The sequence below is a fragment of the Sylvia atricapilla genome, chromosome 12, assembly GCF_009819655.1.
Source record: "Sylvia atricapilla isolate bSylAtr1 chromosome 12, bSylAtr1.pri, whole genome shotgun sequence".
In the NCBI taxonomy this organism is placed as follows: domain Eukaryota; kingdom Metazoa; phylum Chordata; class Aves; order Passeriformes; family Sylviidae; genus Sylvia; species Sylvia atricapilla.
Genome location: NC_089151.1, coordinates 9852982 through 9876862, shown reverse-complemented (window position 1 = coordinate 9876862; position 23881 = coordinate 9852982). Strand labels below are relative to the sequence as shown.

Here is a 23881-nt window from a genome sequence, read left to right as displayed (position 1 = left end):
TTTTAGTAAACAACATAGAGATGAGGAGTACTCAGCAGTCTACGACACACTGACACTGTCTTCTGTTTGTCAAAACCGTCTCCTACTGCTGTCTGTAAACTTACATAGGAAAAGATCCATGACACATTTTCCCTCATGTCCTAAAAACAGTTTCTCCATCGAACTGAATGGACTAAACTAAGAAAATGCCAGCTGAACTTATTACATATTCTTAAATCTTCTGTAGCGGCTGATTAACGTTTGGGATCTCTGTTGTCTGCAGGTTGTTTGGATAACAGCCACTCTGCCTTATGTTGTATTATTTGTCTTATTAATACATGGAATAACCCTGCCTGGTGCATACAATGGAATAAATGCATACCTGCATATAGATTTCAGAAGATTAAAAGAAGCCACAGTAAGTGTACTCTTCTGTTCTCATTCCCTAATTATTAAACCAGTTGCCCTTGTTATTGAAACGGAAAATATTACAGCTAACTTCTGAAATTAAATAGCCGTGCTTCTGCTCAAGCACTGGCCCCCTTTCTCTGACAGTTTAACTTCACAAAGCTCTGCAAAACAGACTATCTCACACTGAACCTAAACAATTCAGATCACAAAACACCTGTGTGAAGGCACTTACAGGTGTGGCAGACCCCTAAAAAAGTCGATGGTTTGACTGTGCACCCAGTAAATTGCAATATTCTTTACACAGGAAATTGGAGTCATGCAAAAACTTAGTTATCAAAAGGCTAAGAATTTCCTCAAGAAGAGAATCTTGCTTTCTGAATCACCAGCTTAAATATTAACCTAGGAAACAAAAATACTGGCCTATGCAAACCTTGCTAAACATATAAAGTCAGGACTAACTCACCTAGCGAAATCAAGGTCCTTCATACAAATAAGATTTTCAAAAGTATGATGTTCTTATCTTACTGTTGAAAGTAATGTACATTTCACTGTATTGTTGAACATATCCAAACTAACTCAATTTGTGGGGTAACTTGGAACTAAGACTTATTTCATACATGTAAAGCAAAATCTACACATATGGTCACTAATACATGAAATTAGCAGCATTTCAGACCTACAAAGAACAAAGACTTCAGAGATATTTTACCCCTCTACTATCCTAAAAATAGCATAAATCATTTATAAGACAGTAGTATCTCTATGGATGGGTCACAAGACCATTCACACAGTTATAAATCTGAAAAGAGACACCACCATTTTACTAGAAGCAAATGCATCATCTTGAAAAATTGCAGCTTTCAGAAATGTCTGCAGTCTGTCCAGAGTTGCACTGTACCTTTCCTATGAATCCTATCTTGATTTTTCCTGAATTATTAAAAAACCCTCAAGTGTTACAATACAGACATATTTTTTACATTCTTAACGAAAAAAAATATTCCTGGCTTTTTTATGCTAAATTTGAGAGCAGGCATTTCTTCAAAAACACACCCAGACCTCATGTCTATGGTGGAATGATCCAATCAAACTTCAAATATGGGATTTTCACCCACCTTTGTCACAAGGCAGTAGCCAGCCCAGTGATTCACATCAATGTATAGACGTAAATACAAGGGTGCAAAGATGGATAAAGCAGTTGCTTATATTTTTCTTAGACATTTTAAGTGCTGTTTGGAAATAAACACCACAATTTCAACTAGATTTCTATGGAGCTGTACTAATTGTACCAGGCCTCCATCACCAGATTTGCCTTCTGCTTCTGGAAGGACATTCTGTGTGCTGCTCTTTCTTAGCTTAATATTTCTGCAGCTGCTATTTAGATGACCCTAAAGTTATTTGTCTCCAAGACTAACATCTTTGGACAACAAAAAGATACACTAGAATAATAAAAGACTAAAGATCACTTATGCTGAGAAGTGCCACTAACTGCTTTGTCATGTCAGCCCTTCCCCTCTTGGAGACTGGGATCCCTGCTGCTGTAATAGCCTCGTGTGTTTAATCTTTGTCCTCAGGCTCCAAAGAATAGAACCCCACTTCATTTCTATGTCAGTGCATCCCTGGATGTGATGCATGATTTTTTTTTAATTTCTTCCAAATGAAGAATTTAACAAAGGAACATCCTAAGTCACAAACAGTAATGACTCATACAGGGCTCTGCCAATGCTCTTCTAGAAGCCCTTAGAGCACCCTGACCACTGTCAAGGTGTGCCCTATTTTGTGGAGCCACAAACTGCACTGCACTGAATACGCACAGAAGTTATAACAGCATAAACACTGAAGAAGGCTGGAAAGATGATGACTGCCTGCTGTAAAATGCTCTTATCTGTTTATTTTCAATACATATAAAAACAATATTCTATCATAAAATAGATTAGCGTTCACCTTGGTCAGAAGCTGTGGAAAAGAGACTCGAGTCCGAACTGCAGAACAGCCCCGCTGTTAGAACAAAGAGAATGTGCTGCATTTAATCTGAATTGTAAAGGAATTTCTGGTTTCTACTCTTCTTTCCCTTCACCTTGATCTTCTCAATATGTTCCCTAATAAGCTACTATGAGCCAAGACTCTTACTCAACAGATACTTCAGCATGTGCTTAAATCCTCTGGGAGGCAGCAGGTGCTAATCTCTTACTTGAGTCAACAGGACAAGCACATGCTTAAGGGTGCTTGAATAGTGAGAAAGGGTGAGTACAACTGCACTGGCAAGATACAGAAGAGACAAAGAACCACTGAAAACAAGTGTCTTATCGTGGCAGTATGCAGATACAAGTTCGAGTTTAACAAAATTGATGTTAAAGATTTTCAGGAACTTTTTTAACAACAAAAGTTATCTGAATTTTTTAAAAAACAAGAAAAAGCATAAGAGACTTTGCATCCCTCCTTCTTACCCACATAAGTGCTCTTCAGAGAGTACAGCCCTATATGATCTCAACTTTTGTGTGAAAATGCAATATTAAGATGTAACTGGTATATAAAAATGATGAGAAAAGATTATTTTGTTATTCATTGAAAGAAATCTATGATACCTAAAAACCCTGTATGAACTACAGTTTGAGAAAATCATATCCTCCCATCTGCTGGCTAGCAAGAAATACTCCATAAGTCTATGGACTTCACATTGTCTTTCAACTAATCAACTCTCCACAGTTCATTAAATTAAGTTTTTCTACCAACCCAGAGTACCATAAGTGCTTCACGGTGTCCAGCAGGCAACAGTTGGAAGCACCTATCATCTATGTTGAGAAAAAAAGAGATCACCAGCCTAAGAACTTTCATATATCATTTTCATATGATTCATATATCATGCTTAATGTCAGCATGGGATAAGGCACTGTCTTCCTTTTCACTAGGCCAAATATAAAAGGTAGCACTAAAATCCCAATGCAGATGGAGATCATAAGCTGCTCAGATCTGTTAGAAAGTCACTGCTGAATAGATTTATTAGATCTGATTTTGTACAGATGGATGAACAATGAAATCCAATGCTTTTCATAGTTCTTTTGGAGTTCTTGGCAGATATAATCAAACATTGCAGATATCATTTTGAGAAATGTTGAGTATTATTCACACTACTTACTGACTTCAATACTTCTGTTCAAGATGCTCATTTAAAAATCTCTGTGTAAAAACAGAAAAGGGGAAACCCTCAGTAACCAAGACTATTTTCAGGTTTCATGTTCAGGGAACCAGGAGTGTGGCACTGTTCCTGACTGGATAAATGGATATTGGTAGGAGGGACACTTTAGAAAATATTATAGTTTTTAAAATGTTTTCCCTGGAGGACAATCTTTAAAATGATCAAGCTGCATCTAAACCAAAATTTAATGACTATCACAGAAATAATTCTTTCTCCAACTAAACAAGAAAGCTGAGATAAATCTACATTGGTCTGTTCACAGCACATCAGTCATGCTTCAGCTCCTGAATCAAGAAAGTATCGGGTAGAGTGCACTAACAGTCACACAAGGGAAGCTCTAGTATGGGAAAGAAAATGTCCTATAACTCTTGACCCATTAACTATTTTTAGTTCTCTGGTTGTACATTCCAAACTAACTCGGGACAAGGACTGTTGGAAGTGTATTTCTGTCACCCGGGAGAAAAAACCCTGCAAGCATTTCAGTAAAATCTGAGCAGTACCTGTCCCACTGCACAGCCCACCAGAGCGTGTGTGTGTGCTCTGAGGACTTGTCCCCTGCTCCAGCCTCCCCTCCTCAGGTCGGGCCATTCCAGACATGGCCATGCTCCATGTGACACAGTCCCATCAGCACGAATGCCAATTGTTTCCCAACACCTTTGTCTTGCTTTTCTCCTGCTGTATCCTTGTGGACTGAACTGACACTGGCAATGTTGGTGTCATTATGCAGGTATGGATTGATGCAGCTACTCAGATATTTTACTCCTTAGGAGCTGGGTTTGGCGTGTTAATTGCGTTTGCCAGTTACAATAAGTTTGACAACAATTGCTACAGGTAAGAGCCTATTCTTCCATTACTGCTGCAAAACTGTATTATTTTACTCAGACTGCAGCTGAAAGAGGTTTTAAGCTATCTTTTTAGCTTCAGTCATATATTAACGATGAGAGTTTTGTGTAGACATAGTAACCAACCCAAATCTTGAAACACTGGCTTCCTAACTGAAATTTTAGTAACAGGAACCTGCCAAGATATCTGCTGCTCTCCAAAGCAGAATGGGATTAGGTTTGGACTTTAGACAGCTGTGTAAACTGTGCTGGTGTTTGCCTTTCAAAAGTACCATTAAGCACAACAGTGAACACAGGATGAAATCTTATTAGTACAGGAACTAAAAGCAGAAAGATTCCAGCTTCCAGAAGGGTTTCTGTGCTTTGGCATTATATTTCTGATATTGTACATTGCATTCCAGTTTAGGAATGCACTTTAAATCAAGTCAGTTTGTGTTCTGCTGAATCACCACCATGCAAATTCAACCAGAATCACCCTACAACTTCTGAGGAAGTCCAACATTTAGATATTTTGTTAACATTGCATTTTGGACTGAATACAAGCATCACTTTTCCAATGAAATATAAATTCAGAAAGTACATGTAATATAAATATATTGTGAACTGAACGATGAGGGAAAAAATGTTAAAGAAAATCCCCATCTAGTTCCTAAAGTTTTTTCTCACTGGGCTATTCTTCTCTCCATGTTTAGAGATGCTTTGCTGACTAGTACCATTAACTGTGTCACAAGCTTCATCTCAGGATTTGCAATTTTCTCCATACTGGGCTACATGGCTCATGAGCACAAAGTTAAAATTGAGGATGTAGCTACTGAAGGTAGGAAGTTAATTTTATATTAATTTTAACCCATTTTACCCCACTATTTCTTTGCAAATGTGTTTATATTTGTTTCCAACAAGTGTGTAAAAATCTCATGGAAGTGAACTGAATTGGCTTACTTGGAACTAGAACTGTTTAAATCCCTTGCTGAAATGTGAACTCTAAATGGTATTGATTCACCTCACCTCTACTGAATTGAAGTTCCCCAGCATCTTGCCCCCATAGGTTTTGTCCATTCAAGAAACAGGCATTAACCACTGGCCTGTATCTTACAGAAGTGTTGCTGTTCAGTGCCACAGGTTTTGGAGGTTCTGCTAAGCTCAGCTCAGTACTCCTTTCACAGCGAACAGATCACACCCATGGTCTCAGCTCCTGCACCTCTCATCACATCCAAGAGTTCTTTTGCCAAACAGACAAGTCCACATCCACATAATTCCTTCTCCGCTACAAAGCTGAAAAATGACTAGTGAGGCTGCAAACCCCATAAAATATTATCCAAAGTGGAAAACAATAGGATAGGGTTTTTTAATACCAAACCATCATAAGTGAATAAATAAAGCATTTTAGATATATTTTGGTATAATGCAAATTTTGTTTTAACAGTACTCATAGCATGACAGGGACTGAAATGAAAATCACCTTAGTCATGATTTATCTTATTAAAATGAACATTTTTGTGAAGATAAGAAACATCATGTAGTGACATCTTCTTTTCCCCTTTTCTATTCCAGGAGCTGGTTTAGTTTTTATCCTGTACCCAGAGGCAATTTCAACTCTTTCAGGATCTACATTTTGGGCTGTGGTGTTCTTCATCATGCTCCTTACTCTTGGCATCGACAGTTCTGTGAGTATTTTTTCCTTCTAACCTTGACATTGTTCTTTTCCTGTTATATTCTGTAACTAGACAAGCATCAGCCTTAAGCCAGGGTCACATTTCAAGTAAACATTCCATACGTTTCCTAAATCTGTTTTCACAGTCATAGACAACATAGCGATACTATTACTCGATGTATTATAAAGGCTCCCCATCATTAAGAGGTTTAGGAAAAGATTAAATTTTTGACAAGCCAGTAAATATTTACTCCCTGCTGATTTTTCATAACTTTACAGAGGAGCTGTTCATCATCAGTTATCGCTATTTAAAGGTATGACCCAACAATACTACTATGAACCTGCAAAAAGGTTTTGGAGCCCTGCTTGCAAAACACAAGTAAGACATTGAGTAGATTGTTTTCTAGAGGAGATTATTATATGTGCTAAAGTCCACTAATCTGCTCAAGACAGACAATGTCTAAAGGTACTCTCTTTGTTTTCTACAAGCCATGATATAGAATTTCCTGTAAATTTAACCACAATTTAAAAATCACACAAGAATATTTCCATAGTGGTTTCATTTTCCTGTAATCTTACTGTAAAATGTCTAGTCTAACAAGTGTATTTGCTCTATAATGTGATAGGTTTTAAAACACCATCATATTCAGGATCACAGAAACATCACACCAGAAAATATTCCAAGTCCCCAAACAAATTTTGTTCTGCTTTGTTCTACCCAAGAGCCTCAAGACATCCTGTTATATTTAGCTTAAATGTTGATAAAGGTTCTGGAAAACCAAACAGGGTATTTAAGGAATAATGAACCATGGGCAAACTTCCATTTAGTAGGGTAGGATTTTCTTATTATTCTCACTAGAGCATAGAAGTCTCTTTTGAAGTTCAGAATGTATGAAGTTGATCTAGGAATTTCTTACTGGAAATGGTAAAACACAGTGTTTCCATTGCTTACAACTTCAGGAAAATTAATTTCTTTTCAAGGACAAGAAAGGGAAAGAATGATTGACATGGAAAAGAGCAAAACTAAAAAAAAAAAAAATTTAAAAAAAAAAAAGGGGTTGTGGCAGGAAGCTTTGATAATCATTGGCAAATAGCTGGATGAGATCTTGTGGAGTGAGGGCTGAGCTGTAAAGGTCAGATTCAGGTCTAAATATTTCCAAAGTGTTTGGATTTTTGGATTCCAGCTGAGGTCCAATGAAGTTTGTCTATATGGACTAAGATCTGGATCCATAGACAAAAGTTTGAGGGGAGATTATATCTGGGATTGTAGCTTGGCCATTCTTCAACTGTAAGCAAATATGAAGGATTGAAATGAAGGGTTTATCACTGTGAAAGAACATGAATGATCAGCAGGAAAAGGGCAGAATGAAGAAGAAAATTCATGGTCAGAAGTGTCTAGATCCAGAACAGTTAACTTTGCAACAGCAGTAAAAGTAGGGCAATGTAAAGAAACATAGAAGTGACAAAGACACGAGTCTTTGCAGAACACAATTTTCCTGCAAATGGGGAAAAGTGTTTCTTCTGGAGCTAATTAAAATAGAGTGAACTAGTGAAGTGTGGCCAAGTTTAGTTCTTTCCTTCAAAAAGAGGAAGGATTTACTGGCTCAAGATTTGTCATAATTTCTCAAAGAAAACTCAGGTCCTGCAGTATTTTCCATGATGATAATTCTTTGTTACTGATTTCAACCAGTAACATTTTAGTCAAAGGCTTATAGGAAAGTGACAGGTTATGTCAGCACCTGCTAACCATCTATTGTATTGCACCAAGCACACCAGATCTTCTCATGGTCACTTAGCATCACAAAAAGCATAAAATTAAGCCTCTCCAAAATATTAAATAAATTTGTTTACTATGATAAAAGATTAAAATTCTTTTTCATAGCTTTTTGTTGGAGTGGGGGCAGAACTTTTTCATTAATGAAAATAAATTAAAATTCATAACCACCTACATAATCCAGCAATTTAAATAAAAACTTGGAAAAAATCTTTCCTGTATTGCAAAACAATGGCTAATGTTTCTCACTAACATCTAGAAAGCAAAGTAAAATTCTTTCTTGTTGTCAAAAAAAAAAATCAAGCTTTCTTTGTAGGAATCCTTCCAAGTCTGTAAAGATTTTTGTCAAACTGGATTTCATTAATCAATGGCTAATGCAAATCTTTGTTCAGTCTATTTCCTTTAGGTGCTTGTTGTGCCTATCTTTATTTAAGAAAGAGTTTAAGGAGCTTAGTTAAGCTAGCAGCTTTTTCTCCAGAGTATAATAAAATGTATATTATTTTCCCCAAAGTACCGTCTAGTTATTGTTCCTTTGAGTCAGCAGAGTCCTCAGAGGATACAGCTATGGAGGCAATAACCACCCCTCCTGATGTCCAGTTCTCTGACCCAGTCCTTTACCAGAGGAAAACAAAGCCTCATACCACCAGTGACTTACAGCTGAAATGTCAGAAATCACAGAGTGGTTGGGAATTAATTACACAAACTGTTTTGCATTCTTCAGCCTGTATTTCCAACAGTCAGTAGTGTTTAACCAGGGTTTTGCCTTCCCTTCCTCAGATGGGTGGGATGGAGGCTGTCATCACTGGCTTGGCAGATGATTTCCACCTTCTCAAACAGCACAGAAAGCTCTTCACCTTTGGTGTTTCTTTTGGCACTTTCCTACTCGCCCTTTTTTGCATTACCAATGTAAGTACAACAAAAGTTTCCATCAAAATGTTACCTGAAAAATGCCATTAACCTTGTCAGGTGAAATAAGGATAGATTCAGATTACTATTTTTATTATAAATTTTAGTTCTTAAAAATCTTCTGTTCAGAACATCACTTTTAATCTTACATATATGAAGTTTCTCTGGTTTAGACTTAAGTCCACCCCTCCAGCTGGAATTCACAAAACTGTCCAGAATAGTCCAAAAGTATTGGTTCATGTAACTAAACAACATTTCTGATGTATAAAAAATAAAAAGGAGAACATCACATGAAGTTTGATTTTGCACCCTGAATTTTTAAGGCTACATTTTCAAACTTAGCTGTTTCTGAAACAAACATGTTTCTTAGAAAATCACATTAGTAATTCATTTTGCTAAGTTTGATTGCAAAGGCATTTATTTGCAGCAGGTGTAGAGCAAAAACAAGAGGTCAAACTCAAATGTCATTCAATAAGCAACATTTTCTAACACAACAACCAAAGTTCATTCCATTTCCGGACAAGTCCCCACAGAATTAAAAACCTACACAAGGCCTAAGTACTGGTCTCCCTGTTTTTGTAAATATGCACAGCTGTTTCAGAAAAAAAAAATCTTAAAAAAAAAGGCAACTGATTACAGAGGCTAAAAGCACCTACAGATTTAAATCATACAAGTGCTATTTCTACCATTGGTGGTAAAAACACAGAAAATAATTCGTTTGTTCCTCCCCTTCTGAACAGGTATAATCAGATTAGGTATAGTTGTAAAAAGATATTTTAACACAAATCTACTACAACTGCAAATATTTCAGCTGTTTAGGTGTGGCTGAGGTTTCTGTTTCCCCCAGTGAAGTGAGGACATGGGTGAAAAGAAGCCTCTTTAGAAGAGCTGCAAGTCTGATTCCAATATTTTGCATGCAAATATAAACTTATGTCTGCAGTATCAGATCCATATTAAAATACTTGGGTTAAGATAATGCTTCAAGAAAAACAGATTTCTATTAAGTAGATACCAAACTCCTTAGATGATTCTACTTGTAACCTCACTTTCATGCATCTTTCACTCCCCGTTGCAGGGTGGAATTTATGTACTCACACTTCTGGACACATTTGCAGCTGGGACTTCAATATTGTTTGCTGTTCTAATGGAGGCAATTGGAGTTTCCTGGTTTTATGGTAAGCTCTTCCTTTTGCATGTGCAAAAGCTTTTCTGAAATTCCAAGTGCTCATGACAGGCTTACACATTGTTGAAAGGGAAAACAGCTTAGCCTTGTATACACAAAACCATGACAAGTCAGGTTTCACAGAGGGATTTTCACCTGATTTATGAGCAGTGACAGGAATGCAGACATTCAGTGGGCCAAGCTTTGAGACCCTGCACAAAGCCAAAGCAAACAGCCTTGGGAAAAGGGACTGTGATGGGATAGAAAACTACTACTTTTGCCAGTATTTTACAACTCTTAGTATTGCTGATGACTTGCAGTAGCAGATTTAGACTTGGTACTTTCAAAGGAAGTAGATCAGCTTAAATACAGACCTCCCTATTTTCACTTTTCATTATTCCCCCAGGGCCAATCTCAGGCACTCTCCACAAATACAAACAAAAGGTAATGTTTAGAGAGTTATAATAATTCCTACATTAATCCCTATTGTTTGAGACAATATTCTACTTCCCTGTCAAACACTAGCAGTTTATTTAATTTCATAGAACGGTATAAAATACCCAAGATACTATATACCAGAAATTCTATATCTAGTATTTGATACCAATTTATGACATAAAATGGAGTAGTGATTTACTTTATCCCAAATATGGCAAGATTTAGATGGATTTAGTTAACCTCTGGCACTAGACTGGAATCACTCTATGCCAATCAGAGTGTAGTGATGTGCTATAGCCACCTAAAAAAATACAACCTCTGCTTTTCCTTCCCAATCTCCTCTTTATTCTCATGCTTTAATTCCTGGCTGATCACAACTCTTTTCACTATTACCAGGTTTTTGATGTCACGGCAGCCTGCAAATCTTCTTCCCTTTAAGCCTGTATTGAATTAGTTTCCTTGATTGCCAATAAGGTTTCTCTTCCCCTGAAAACTATTTTTATTTTTATTCAGACAGTATTTATAGTTAATTCAGATTCAGAGGGTTCTTAGACATTATGATTCTTATTGCTATTTACCTCACTCAGTCACTCATCTATCCATCCATTCTGCCTCACCATTTCTTCTAATCAAACCAACTTCCTTTTGCAGTTAGAAAACTGTTGAAGAGTGAGTGAAGTGAAAGAATGGCATTCATGCATAAATCTGTTCAATCCATTAAAGGAATAGTTTCTAGCTTTAATGCATCAATTCTGTTACCCAACATCAGCATGGAGTAAGCAGCACATAGGCTGCTGTCTCTCAAAATAGTGGAGGCACTTTATTTCACAGACAATTGTTTTTAATCCCTGTAAAAGAGCTGAATGTGGATAAGTGATCACAGCTTAGTTTGGAAGCAGAGGCTTCTTCACTTTCTAAGGGCAAGTTACTTTCTGCTACTATTAAAACAGGATTTACTGCACTTTACAGTAGCTAAGCTTTGTATGAGGTTCACAAACCAGGCCAAAGTTAGTCAAATTTTATTTTACACCCTCTGTCTTTTATCATTTTTTGCTTTCTTCCTGCATCCTCCTCATAATCGGGAAAATATCTATTCATTTTTCTTGAGCAGCTGACAGATGATTCTACTGACACAGCATGACCTGTTGCTTTATAAAGAACTTATTACAGCCCCAGGTGCTATTTAAACTTATTAAATCTGGCATGATCCTGCCTGCCTCTTTTTTCTGATAGACCCCTCTTGCCTTAATGACCTAGCTGAATATTAAGCCAGCCTAAAGGCAAGCATTGACATTTTGGCACGGACTAAAACCATGGAAATTTAGTTCAAATTATACTTATGACCATTTATTGTGAAGTTTCATCTTGCAAAGGCCAACTGTGTATGTAAGAGAAGGGAGAGGTATTCTGCTTTATTGTGCAGCTGTACCTTAGTTTTGACTGCTAAGTTGTTACAAATTTTCCACATGTGCAACCCTGATATCATCTTTCTGATGAATATCCTATTTTTGGGTATTCAACCAGCTTCTGATAATAAATTTTAAGTATCTCTGAAACCCAGCCCTACAGCCCCCTGTAGCTAGAGCTGTGTTCTGGTTAAAGGTTGATTCTTAGAACAATCATTTGAAGACATGCAGTACTGAAAAAGCACATTGTGGAAAAGTGCAGTCTGAGAGCACAGGCTTCTCCTCCCCCATTTTCAGCAGAAACTGAGCACCAAGCACTGTCTGAGCTCTAAGTGCATCTGTCTGGAAACATATGAATAAAATTCTGATATATGTAGACCTTGTCTTTGACCTTCTACACAGTGATAAATTTCAGTCAGTGTTCATAGCAGTTAAAATTCAGTCACTTCAAAGTTCACAGAAAGCACTGCAAATAGAATCAGATTAAGTTTAAAGAGCATTTGCAGATCCTTCTTGGCTATTTTTCTTCACCTGGGCATAATATTGGGGGCTGGAGATTTTTGGTTTTGAGACATTTACACTCAAATGTCCACACCTTGAAAATATTTTGCATCCTATTACATACAATGAACTAACTCAAGATGTCCCAGTTATTTACATTAAATAAATGAAATAAATTGTACTGAACTGCTCCACATAAAGAGGAAAAAGTCTTTGTGGAACACTATACATTCTCTCTAATAAAGAAATATTAATGGTAAAAAGCTACATTTCTGCTATTTACCTAATGGGTTCATGATTAATATAAATCTCCTGAGCACATTGAGCAAAATAAACTATAAAAAATAGTTTGACATAACAGAATGTACAGAGCCAATGTCTCTAAGGTGTAAAGTCAGAGTTTGTTTTCTTTTTACAGAAGACAGAGAAGGATACTTTTCTCCCCATTTTATATCAGTGTTAATCATCCCAGTCTAAAGTGACATAGTTTTGTACATATTCACAATAAACAGAAGAATTGCCCAAGTTTTCTGGAAAAGTCATAAATATGAAACGATATTTGTAATATATATGAAGAACACCTGCAGTGTACTCGCAATAACATAGAGGAATTAGATTACAATAATCCATAACTATTTTAAAAATTGCATCCTATTTACAATTTAAAGCCTCTTTCCAGTGGTAATGCTGTTGTCTGCAACAGGCCTTCAGTGCTCACAGGCACAAGTGAGATACATTGATGTCAAAGACACATCTAGACATTGAAAGGAGATTAATGTTGTTATTTCTTATGTTTCCTGATTTGGAAGTCATTCATATGTGGTTTCTGACAAAGATATTTTGGGTATGCCAGTATCTCATCAGTTTAGACTGAAGTCTCATGCTCGCATCTGTTCACATCCATTCCAGGTGTGGACAGATTCAGTGAAGACATCCAACAAATGATGGGCTTCAAACCAGGCCTCTACTGGAGACTGTGCTGGAAATTTGTTAGTCCTGCTTTTTTATTGGTAAGTGTTGATAATTATTCCATCATGGAAAGAATATTAGTGCATTGCTTCCCAGAATATACAACAGATACTAAGAGCAAAATGCCTATTGCTGTGCCAGATATTGTTGAGATGAATAGAAGACACTCCAATTCAATTTTTTTTCTCCTTGAAATTAAATGCTGTTTATATTTTGTATAATACATTTCAGTTGTGAAAAAGAAGCTAGTGGTGGTTGTGGTTGTCTTCTTTTCCTTCATTTTAGGATGATTTTAAGAAGGCAGCTTTTCTTAGGGAACACTGAGGCAGTGTCTCCCTGTCCCTGCAGCACCTCTGCATATTAAGCACAAACAATCCCTTGGGAAAATAAGCTAGCCAGGGATAAGAAGTTGTGTAAGCAAGGATGTATTTTTGATTGGAGGATACCAAGATCCCCAAATTGTGGAATGGCACCTTAGAAAAAATTAATATACAACTACACCTATAATTAGCTGTTTTGAAACAGTGAAAAATTATATAAAATACACCTTGTAAGCTGCCTGTTGGTAAAAACAAGTGTTCCATTGCCTTAGGGAAAAAACCTCCACAAAACGTAAAGTGTAAATTTGGTTGCTTTGTGTAAAGGTTAAATTCAGTACTAGCCCAGAGTTTTATATTGGAATCTCTTCCTATGCATATCTGTAAATCAAAAGGTCAGGATAGTAATACAGAAGTTTGACCTCTCTATGATTTGAGGGGACAATTACCAGCATTAAATTTATGCAATCCTAAAGCAGTACTGTTATTGAAAATATACACTGGGTAAGCTTTTAGGACAGGTCCACATTTTTTCAAAGGTAGGAGCTATGATCCCAATTCATAGCACTGCCAAACCTGTATTAATTCTCCTTTTAAACACAGTTCCATAAAGGAACTTGTAGGGAACTGTACCCTGTAGCACTTCAAGAAGGCTGACTCAAGCAGAATGGGAAAAGCCTTCCTAGAAAAGCCTAAAACTGTAAGGGTCAGAATAAATCTGTAGATGGTGCATCTCTCAGCCATCACAATGCACACTCCTTTTTTTCCATCTGGAAGTTCTTTAAGCTCTTTCTCCATGCTGTCTGCAGCTAGGTACATAATCCCAAGAAAAACGACAAAATAGAATTAGTATTTTTCTGACCAGATTCCACACTATCATCTTCCTTTAACCCACACAATCCTGGTGTAGTCTTTGAAACCCTAGGCGCAAAATATTTTAGTTGAAAATTCAAATTTCAATTAAATTCAAAGCAGAACATAGAAGCCCCAAAGAACCAAATCAAGGATATCTTCCTGTTATACAATCCATATGGATTTAGCAGGACTGAAGTAGGATGGTACCCCAGGCTTTCCTTCTTGCATCTAGCACTCAACAGAGAAGCATAGGAAGGAAAAAACAACTTTGTTTTCCAGGCCATAAGGCTGCTCTACCTTTCCTCATGCTGGAGTTTGTATTATGCCTCTCATTGAAAAATGGGTACAAAGCTTCTAAAGAAGTCAAAGGTTCCTGGAAAACAAAGAAAGTAAAACAATAGATCCTACAGAGTTTTTCTTGACTACCAAATCCCTTTTCTACACCTGAAACACTAGCTTAAATGAGGTATAGTGGACAATCACCTGATCTTCCCATCAAAATTTCAAATAATCTCTGTCCACAGCAGCTAAAATGGACTGTTAATACCAGCAAACACATCAAGAATTTCAACAGCTTAAGCAGTAAGAGGCACAAAGTAAACAGGCTGAAGGTAAATCGCAAAGCTGGTTTGAAATATACTTTAGGGTGGCTGCCTAATAGAACACCTGGAACCAGTTTTCCAGTAAGGTTTTTCATCCTAAAACTGTGGTTCATTTTATACTTTCTTCCCTAGTTTGTGGTGATAGTCAGCATAATAAATTTCAAGCCTCTGACCTATGACGACTACACCTTCCCTCTGTGGGCAAACCGCATCGGCTGGGGAATAGCGTTGTCCTCCATGGTCCTGGTGCCCGCCTATATCATCTATAAATTTATGAACGTGCGTGGGACCTTTAAAGAGGTACGTGGAACACGAGTCAAATGTCATGAAATGTTGCTGTGAAATGAAACGGCTGGGTCTAAGTTGGCAGTTTATTTCTCTCCAAAATTTATTACTTATGAGTGACCTTTTGAATCCATCTGTCAGGTGGATCAGTGGTTTGAGGTAGGATTACTGCATTCTGTTTGAGTTTCTAGACAGAAATTAGCTTTCCAGACAGCACCAAAATAATTGTGAAAATTTATTTTTTTGCATGTAATTGATCCAGTTAATGAGATTAGATTTTTGTTATTAACAAAGAATGTTACAAATTATGGTATCTTCATATTCAGCTATGAAATATGGTTCACTAACCATATAATTTTTACCATCATATTAACTTTAACTTCACTGTATATATACCCTCACTATTATCTGTAGTCTTAAAATCTCTGATGGTGCTCAGAAGCCTCCTCACCATTATACAGCACCAATTTTTTCCCATCACATCATAATTTTATAACCTTATCTAGACTCTCTGACTTAGACCTAGTTCTACTGCTCTCCTTTCCTACAGATACACTCACACAATAGTGTAGCAAGATTTTTGATGCTCTTAGGCAAATCACTGAACCAACACCACACACAGAATTAAGCAGAAAATAGGATCTCAACCCTTACATAGACAGGTCACATCCCCCTCACACCAACCCAGCAAACCCAAAGGAACAAAGATCTTGTTTCTGAAACATTGCAGTGATCTCATGTAATGTTCACCTCAGAAGGGCCCCCAAAGTGGGTGCTCCTCAGCTTGCCCTGTTTTCATCAGCTCCCACATCTCAGTGTTGCGCACATATTTAGATTTCATTTCCAGCAATTCTCTAAGTCTTCTGTTTTGTTCCATCCTAGGTGGGTTACAAACCCATTTCCTTCAAGCATTTAAGTCTCAAAGAATAATTTGCACTGTCCCATCAGGCTTTTACCCTCTTGCTCAAGTTTACTGATGTGGTGATGTAGACAGATGGATTCCCTCATCCATCTGTCTTTAGCAAGTTCTGTGTTATCTGTTACTGCTCCTGCAAAGAGCAACTCCCCAGTTTCCCCACAAGCATTATGGCAAAAGGCTAGTATATGGCATCCAAGTAACCACCTTGAGATATGATGCCTGAAACTGAGGCTCTTAAAAGGATTGGGGAAAGGTATGAACCTAATCTAACGGGAACTCCTGAAGTTGGTTGAAAGTTCCTAATAAACCAAAATCTACATGTGATCTCAAAGGGCCCAGCACAGGGTAGACAAGGGAGATGAGCTGGGAAATACCAGCACCTCTTTCCTCTCCCACTCTGGGACTGGCCAACAGCACTAACAGAAAAGCATGAATTTAGGGGATCCAAGGCCTGTAATACCAACTTGTTCCTGATCTTCTTTTCTATATGCACTTGCTAAATATTTGGACTTAGTATTTGCATACACTTTCTACTGTTGCTTCTTATATTAAAGGCTAACACCCAGGGGCTTATAATAGGCTTATTCTCTCAGTGACTGAGTAAATGCACATGATGGATGCAGTGATATTAAAGATTTAATTTACCATTTTAAATAAAGTTCATGCTATTTTCCCCACTATAGATTGGGGATTACATACATAATCCCACTTCATATGGCTGACTTCTTCCTCTTCTTCCTGTCTGATTTAGAGACTAGCTTACTGCATCACACCTGAAAATGAGCACCAACTCGTGGCCCAAGGAAATGTCAGGCAGTTTAAGGTTTGTACACCTTTCACATGCTTCTTCTCCCTTTCCTGTCTTTAGCAACAGCTGCAGGTTTGCACCAATCTCCTCATGGTGAATGCCTTTGCAGGTCTGTAGTTCTTTATTTTTGCCAGCATGACAAGATACAAGAGGCTCAGTACCACATGCATCAGCCCTTTTGGAAGGTTTTTGGGACCTTCCTTCTTTGATTAATGAGAGCCCTCAATTTTAACAGATCACCTGGATCTGGTATTTTAGGTTGTGTTTCAATACAGTGAGATCTCACCAAGAAACAAAGGTATTTCCAAACTATGATGTGCATTTGAGCAGGTCATGGCCTCTCACTCAGTTAGTGCACAGCAACACCTTAAGTCATGTTTCCAAAACTGCAGTTGTGTCCCACACCACATGGTAAACAGAAAAAAAAAAAAAAAATTCAGTGTCAGAGCTTATCTATAATGTCATGAAATGATGAACCAGGTTACATGGAATTGGCTTTCCCCACAGGACTAGATTTGATTGAAAACACTGCTGGAGACTTCATAAGCCTTGAAAAATATGCTATAGGTTTCCAAATACTGCTTTGCTTTTAGCAAATAAAATGAGCTTATTGAAGAAAAAGCCTCCTTTATGTAGAAGATAAAAAGGATGCAAATGCGAAGCTTGTTACACTTATCAGCATTCATTCTGGACCACTTTCTATCTTCAAAGTTGAAAGCAACGAGAATTATGCACACCTCCACAAAACGTGACCCAGATTTTATAGTGGTGGTTTGTATGTTGATACTGAAAAATAAATCTGGCTTTTGCTTATTCTGAAAGATATTGTTTGAAGTAAATTTTGGCTTTTAAAGGAAATAATCTCTGTAGATTTATGGGATGCAGAATGAAAGCACAAATAGGCTTCCTGTTTCATGACCACAATTTATTTGATGTGGCCAAGAATATGAAATAGCACAGCACCTCTTCCTGCCTTCTCTTTCTTCTGTTTCTGCCCTCAGTTGTCAGATGATTTACTGCTCCTGCTGTAACTCAGTGTTTCCAGGGGCAGATGTTCCTGTGTGAAAGGACTATAAACAGCTATTGCACAGTGCTGGTCTTTTGAACACAAATCTATGACAAAAGGTGGCAAATAAATTTCACATAAATTAGAAAAGACTGTCCTCAGAAGAAAGCTGCTAAAGTTACCTCAAACCATGCCAAACATTAGATCATTCTAATTTGCTGCCATCTTCAGTGAACAGCTAGGAATGGCTTTGCTAGTGCTAAAGCATATTTAGTGTTTTGTTCACATTGTTTAAGATTGTAAACAAAACACTGCCTTACTGCAACAAAACAAATACAAATATTTTATTCCCATATATGTCTGGCAGTTCTGAATTTTAAAACTGAATTGAGAGCTGACTAAGTAGCCTTTACATTCAGCACATTTCTCACTGCAAACTGGACTGCACAGAAATTAAGTTACAGAGTGGATAATCTATCCAGTATTTTGAAACTTCTTTGTAACTCTAGATTTGTCAAAAAACGTTTCTGTCAGCATCATCATTTGAATCAATGATGCAATTTAACAACCACTTCTGTTTCCTTGCAGCTCCAACACTGGCTAACAATATGACAACCAACAGATCAAGGAAAAAGCTCACGTTCAACTAGACTGAGAATACAGAAAAGTCAAGTTCAAAGCTCCCTCACTTATGCTTGGACCAGGCTGGCCCAGAGCTTATCTACTGACTCTTTGAGGGAAGACATCTGCTCTCTGTTGTCAATGCCTCCCTTCTATTACTTGGCTTCAAATGATCTTTAAAGACTCCATTTAATTTTTCTTGCATCCTTTGGTGCCATGAGATCCCTACATGACCAAAACTTGTGAGTTTTGCTATGGGCAGGAGTAGAGGAGGGGGGAGCATAGGAAAAGAGCAATCAGCATAAGTTAAGTGCTTTTTTAATTGTGAAGAAGTGAATTAAACTTTTCTGACAGTAATAACTTCTTCAGACATTCATGCCACAACCTAATTTAAACCAACACCTGAGTGCTCTGAGATCTAAGGAAAGAGTACACCTCAGCTATGGCAAAAGAGCTATTTTAACTCTGTATTCATGTCATTAGCTTTCTTGCCATACTGTCCTTTGGGATGTGAGTTTGCATCCTTCTGAAATGAAGATTCAGTGCTTCATTTTCAATGATGTGTTATTACTTCCTTCTCTTGGTGAAGAACATTTTCTTTGCTGTACATGTCCATGCCATTTTCTGACCTGTTTCATTACACTGAAGCTGAAGAGCAGCAGGAAGAGAATTCCTGTTACAATTACTGGTGCAGAACACAGCTTAATATCACAGTGTACTTCATGAATGAGATATTCCCCTAAATCAACAATTGAAATGGCTTTATCATATGATCCACACTCTGCATATTTTCCAGCTAAGCTTGAAAGTTACATCCAAATAGATAGATTCTCTATTTTTTGTTTTATTTTGTTCCAAATAAAGAATGTAAAGTACATAAGAAGAGACAATTTTTAGAATTATATAAGTATGAAGTGGCACAAAGAACCCAAACTGACTTTATTCCCCTGCTGTGAACATATTACTATAATTTTACCAGGATTCACCTACCAAAACATAGTAAGATTTTGTTGAATAATTTAAAAGTATATTCTAGGCACAGTCAGCTCTCTAAATCTATTCCAGCTCTGTTCTCTAGTAGTATTATGCAAAGTAGAAGATACAGAACAAACTCTGCATTTGGGTGCTGTTCTTATTCTGTGGTCACTTGTCACTGTAGTACCTTTCAAGTGATCACTACATTCAGTAGCTTTGAGTTAGTTCGTGTAATTATTTATCACTAGGTCTACAGTAATTTTCAGAGGCAGTAGCTTCTCAGCTGGATCCAACCCAGAGTTTACCTCTGGACATTACCTCTGATTTTTTTGTCTCTATACATTCAATTGATCTTGTCTTTTAAATGTATGTAGTGCTTCCTCTTTTTTTAAAAAAAAGACCTTTCCAGTGGACAAGCCTTTTTTTAATTTATAAAAAAATTTTTGTTGAGTTGGTTTCTTTTATAAAATAGCCAAGTTTTAAAGTGCCAAGTGCTTTTGGGCTTTTTTCTACTTAACATTGATTTCTGTTCAAAATAATGAAAGGGAAATTTCTCTTCTTATTCATTCTTTTCCTTCAACATATTCAATACTTCAGAACGAATCAAGTGTTGTCCTCTTGAAGAGTCTCTGTGACAAAGAGTAGTTTTATTTAAACAGGGATTTAAACCCAAAGAATACTTTCTTCTAATTAGAAAGGAAGTCTTATTTTCTGGCCCAGCTGATGGCCAACAGCTGCTTAAACCCTGTTATTAAATATATTTCAATAATAAAGGAATTCAAAATGTTGCAGTTCTAATGCTGTAATTACACAGGAGGCTAAATAGTGAAAATATGTTGAAGGTTTCAGAAAAGTCATCCTGCCAACTTCCCAGTTAATCTCATTTTTATTGTTTGCCAAACTACATAAGAATCTTTCCATTGTTTTAAAGCCTATTTTCAACAATACAGCTGCTTCAGTCACTGTCTTGGCATGGCTCAAAAGCTTCTTAGCACAGATGTAATTACCAAGTTTTGAAACTTCTAGGGGCTGTTTAACATGTTTAATAAGTTGTCACTTTACACATTGCTTGGTTGGCTCATGATTGGAAATGATAAAAACCTGCACCAATGTTCAGTTGTGACACAGTCCATCAGCACCACCCCTACAGCACAATCCACACAGGAAAAGTGACATTTCCTCTCTGCTCTGACACAGGAGCAAAGCTACCATACCTGGGAGTGAAATAAGCTTTAGCCAGTGTGTTTGGGTTGGACTGTATTTTTAATACCAACTTCCAAGGCAATTACCTACTGCATTATTTTTATTTCTGTTACTGTATAACTTTTTGGGTTAAGTGTAGTATTTATAGCTCAGGATTACATTGCACTATTGCCACCTTGTTCTGAGGCTTTCTAGGTAAAGAACTTGCTAGCTATACAGAAGACAAAAGTCTTATCAAAGAAAGTAGGAATCTTATTACCAGAATTAGCCTGAATGAAAAAGAAAATACACAGTGTGTGACTGCATAGGCAGAATTTAAATTCAAGAGGTTGCCCAAAGAAAGTTTCCCCCCCAAATAATATGACTTCTGTCCTGGAGACAAATGTCTTCAATTCTCCACAGAATAAGATGATGAACTACCTCATGCTTCTTGGATGATGAATGATGCCATTGGACACAAACTATCATCTATACAAATGACAAGTACTTCTGTGAATACCAGGTTATGTTCATTTCTTCCACTCAGTGATATGGTACAGACAATTCAATAAGAAGCCATAGCACGGGCACTCACCTCATCTTAGGCACCTACTTTGGGCTCCCAAATACACTTTCAGTATGGAAAACATCAAATGCCACAAAGATACTCATCTCCCTTCAGTTAAAACCCTTGTATTTAAAAAACAAAGGACCAAAGGCACCAGTCAGGTCTTCATCATCCATGTCTTGGATGACATCATCCATATCATCACTTAAGTGCAAGAGTTTCCCTAGCTGTATCTTGACTTTTCAGTCCAGCAGCTCACCCTTTTCACCCCAGCAGCTGCACCTATTTCAAGAACAGACCCTATCTGGGGAATGCCACTCTCCCAGAAATCCCCGTGGAATTTCATGTACATGCTGACTGAGTAGGCAGCCCACTTTTCAAAGAAGAAAATTTTTGTACAAGCTGCAGAATCATCTGCTTGCTAATTACATTGGCTGTTTGGGTAACAAGCCCGTGGGAAGATTTCAGTGAAGCAATTAAAGAGCTCATTTGACAGTTCTAGAAAATATTTCCTTGAAAGCCTTTTCTTAATCTGATAAAGGAAGCAGCTGTCATATATCAGTATCCCTCTTCTGACCTTTCTTTTGACCAATGAAAAAGACCTGCTTGTGATCCATAATGTTTCATCAATCCACAGAAAATTAGTTGGCACCAAGGAAAGAGAGACTCCATTCTCTCTTTGTACCCCTCCCTGCCATCATTCAGCCAGATAATTCTTCACATCCTTGGAACTATTCTAAAGCTACATTACTAAAAGTCCACAGATAGGGATTTATGGAAGAAACAGAGGGCCTTTCAAAGCAATAGTCCAAAAAGCACTAGTTATTTATTATTGGGCCCCTGTTTGATCTGCACCTTTTTTGTCAGTCCTTCTTGTGTTCCATCATGTCCTGAGACATACACCCTGGCAACACTTGAAACACAGTGAGGGATTCTGCAGGATATCCAGGATCAAACATGATATTTTAAATATAGACTGTAGGAGAATTACTTGGCTGTTACTACTGTGCATGTTCCCTAACTGCACGTGCAATGTGTGTTGTATGTACTTTTCCCAGAGGAAATTTCCTGTACTTGGTTATTTCTTCTCAGCAAAATACCATGTAAGTGTTATTATTCAAAAGGGTCAAGCCCAAACATTCTGTATGTACCTTCACTTCTTATGCTATTGTCTTGACATGAATTAAGTTTATTTTGTACTGCTAGGTTGTAGGAGGCCACATCAAAAGTTCTTTTGCTGTTAATGTCTCTTTTGCAGTTCTTCCAATTCATACAGCATTAATTAACTTGCTTTTATGGGAGTAGATAGCTTTCATGCATATCCTGGACTGTTTTGCTAAGTTTCATGAGGAATTGGCAAATGTTTAAGAATTTCTTTCCTAAGAACCAAATTAAAACTGTAGTTCAACAATTTCAAAAGAGGTGAGACTTAAAAATATTTTATCTGCAGTGCCATGTTAAAATGGGCCTGAAGGACTCAGACATTAAAAAGCAACCACAGTTCAATAAATGACAATATACAGCCCTACCTGAAGAAACTGTGTGAACTCTGAGCCTCTTGGGAGCAGTAAACTAGGACTTTTTTGTTCTTACACACTTTATTTTCTCAGTACTAGGAATATTTGTGGTGCACAGATCACCTCATGTAAGAACCTGATTTTCTTAATGTAAAGCTAACATAATGTTTCAGATCAAACCCCTGAAGAACTTGGGAGACTTTCTCAGCTGCCTTCCTCTGGCTCATATCCATGTTCCTGTTGGTGACTGTGGGCTTACCTAGCTAATAGTGGGAAGTGATTCATTCATACTGTGGTACTGGTCAAATTTAGACCAAATTTAGGTGCCTCTAAATTCATCAGAGACTACTACAGAGAGCTACACAGGAAATAAAAACATTCAATCAGTGAAAGAACATAACAGGCCAATTTTAAGTGCAGCCTTCGACTGGTTTTCCTTCACCATTAAAAACCAGAATGTGCTTAGACAGATTGCAGTCACTGTGCGGCTGACAAGCAGAAGCAGGCCAAGAAACTGAAGACACCAGAAAAATATAAATGATACAGATATGATTGTGCACAGTGAAGTTGTGCTTATAGAAGGACATGGAGGTCTGTAGATCTGGGGGGCTGGGGAGAGCGGGGGATAAATGGAGAGGTTGAAGTCTCAGTCCAGCAGTGCAGCCCTCGTGTATGTTACCCATGACTTAATTTCCATAAGAACCAGGGGCTCTCCTGCCCCAGCACTGACAGCAAGATTGAGTCACCTGTGTGCTTTGCTTTCCTCCTTTCTTAAGGTGTTCCTTTAGCTGCTGTACTAAACATGAGTTGTCTAATTTCATTATAAGTAGACAGAATAAATTCAGTGAATTAAGAGAATTACTAAGCCTTAAGCTGGCTTTCTTTTGGAGGTGTTGTGTTGTTCCTTGGTCACTGCCAAGAGGCACCACGCTTGCAGGTGACCTGCATTTGTAATTTACCTTGCACTCTCTGTGAACCTTTCTGCAAGACTTCG

General features: G+C 37.5%; 1 protein-coding gene across 1 annotated transcript in view; it reads left to right on the top strand.

Moving 5' to 3' along the window:
* Positions 1–23568, top strand: part of SLC6A2 (solute carrier family 6 member 2) — a 57186-nt gene extending 33618 nt beyond the window's left edge. Inside the window, 10 exon segments of the mRNA XM_066327854.1 lie at positions 263–397; positions 4311–4414; positions 5118–5242; positions 5977–6089; positions 8628–8756; positions 9832–9931; positions 13173–13273; positions 15139–15306; positions 16962–17033; positions 18613–23568. Of these exon segments, the coding sequence (XP_066183951.1) occupies positions 263–397; positions 4311–4414; positions 5118–5242; positions 5977–6089; positions 8628–8756; positions 9832–9931; positions 13173–13273; positions 15139–15306; positions 16962–17033; positions 18613–18636 (1071 nt within the window). The 3' untranslated portion in view covers positions 18637–23568.
* Positions 23569–23881: the final 313 nt, after the last annotated feature.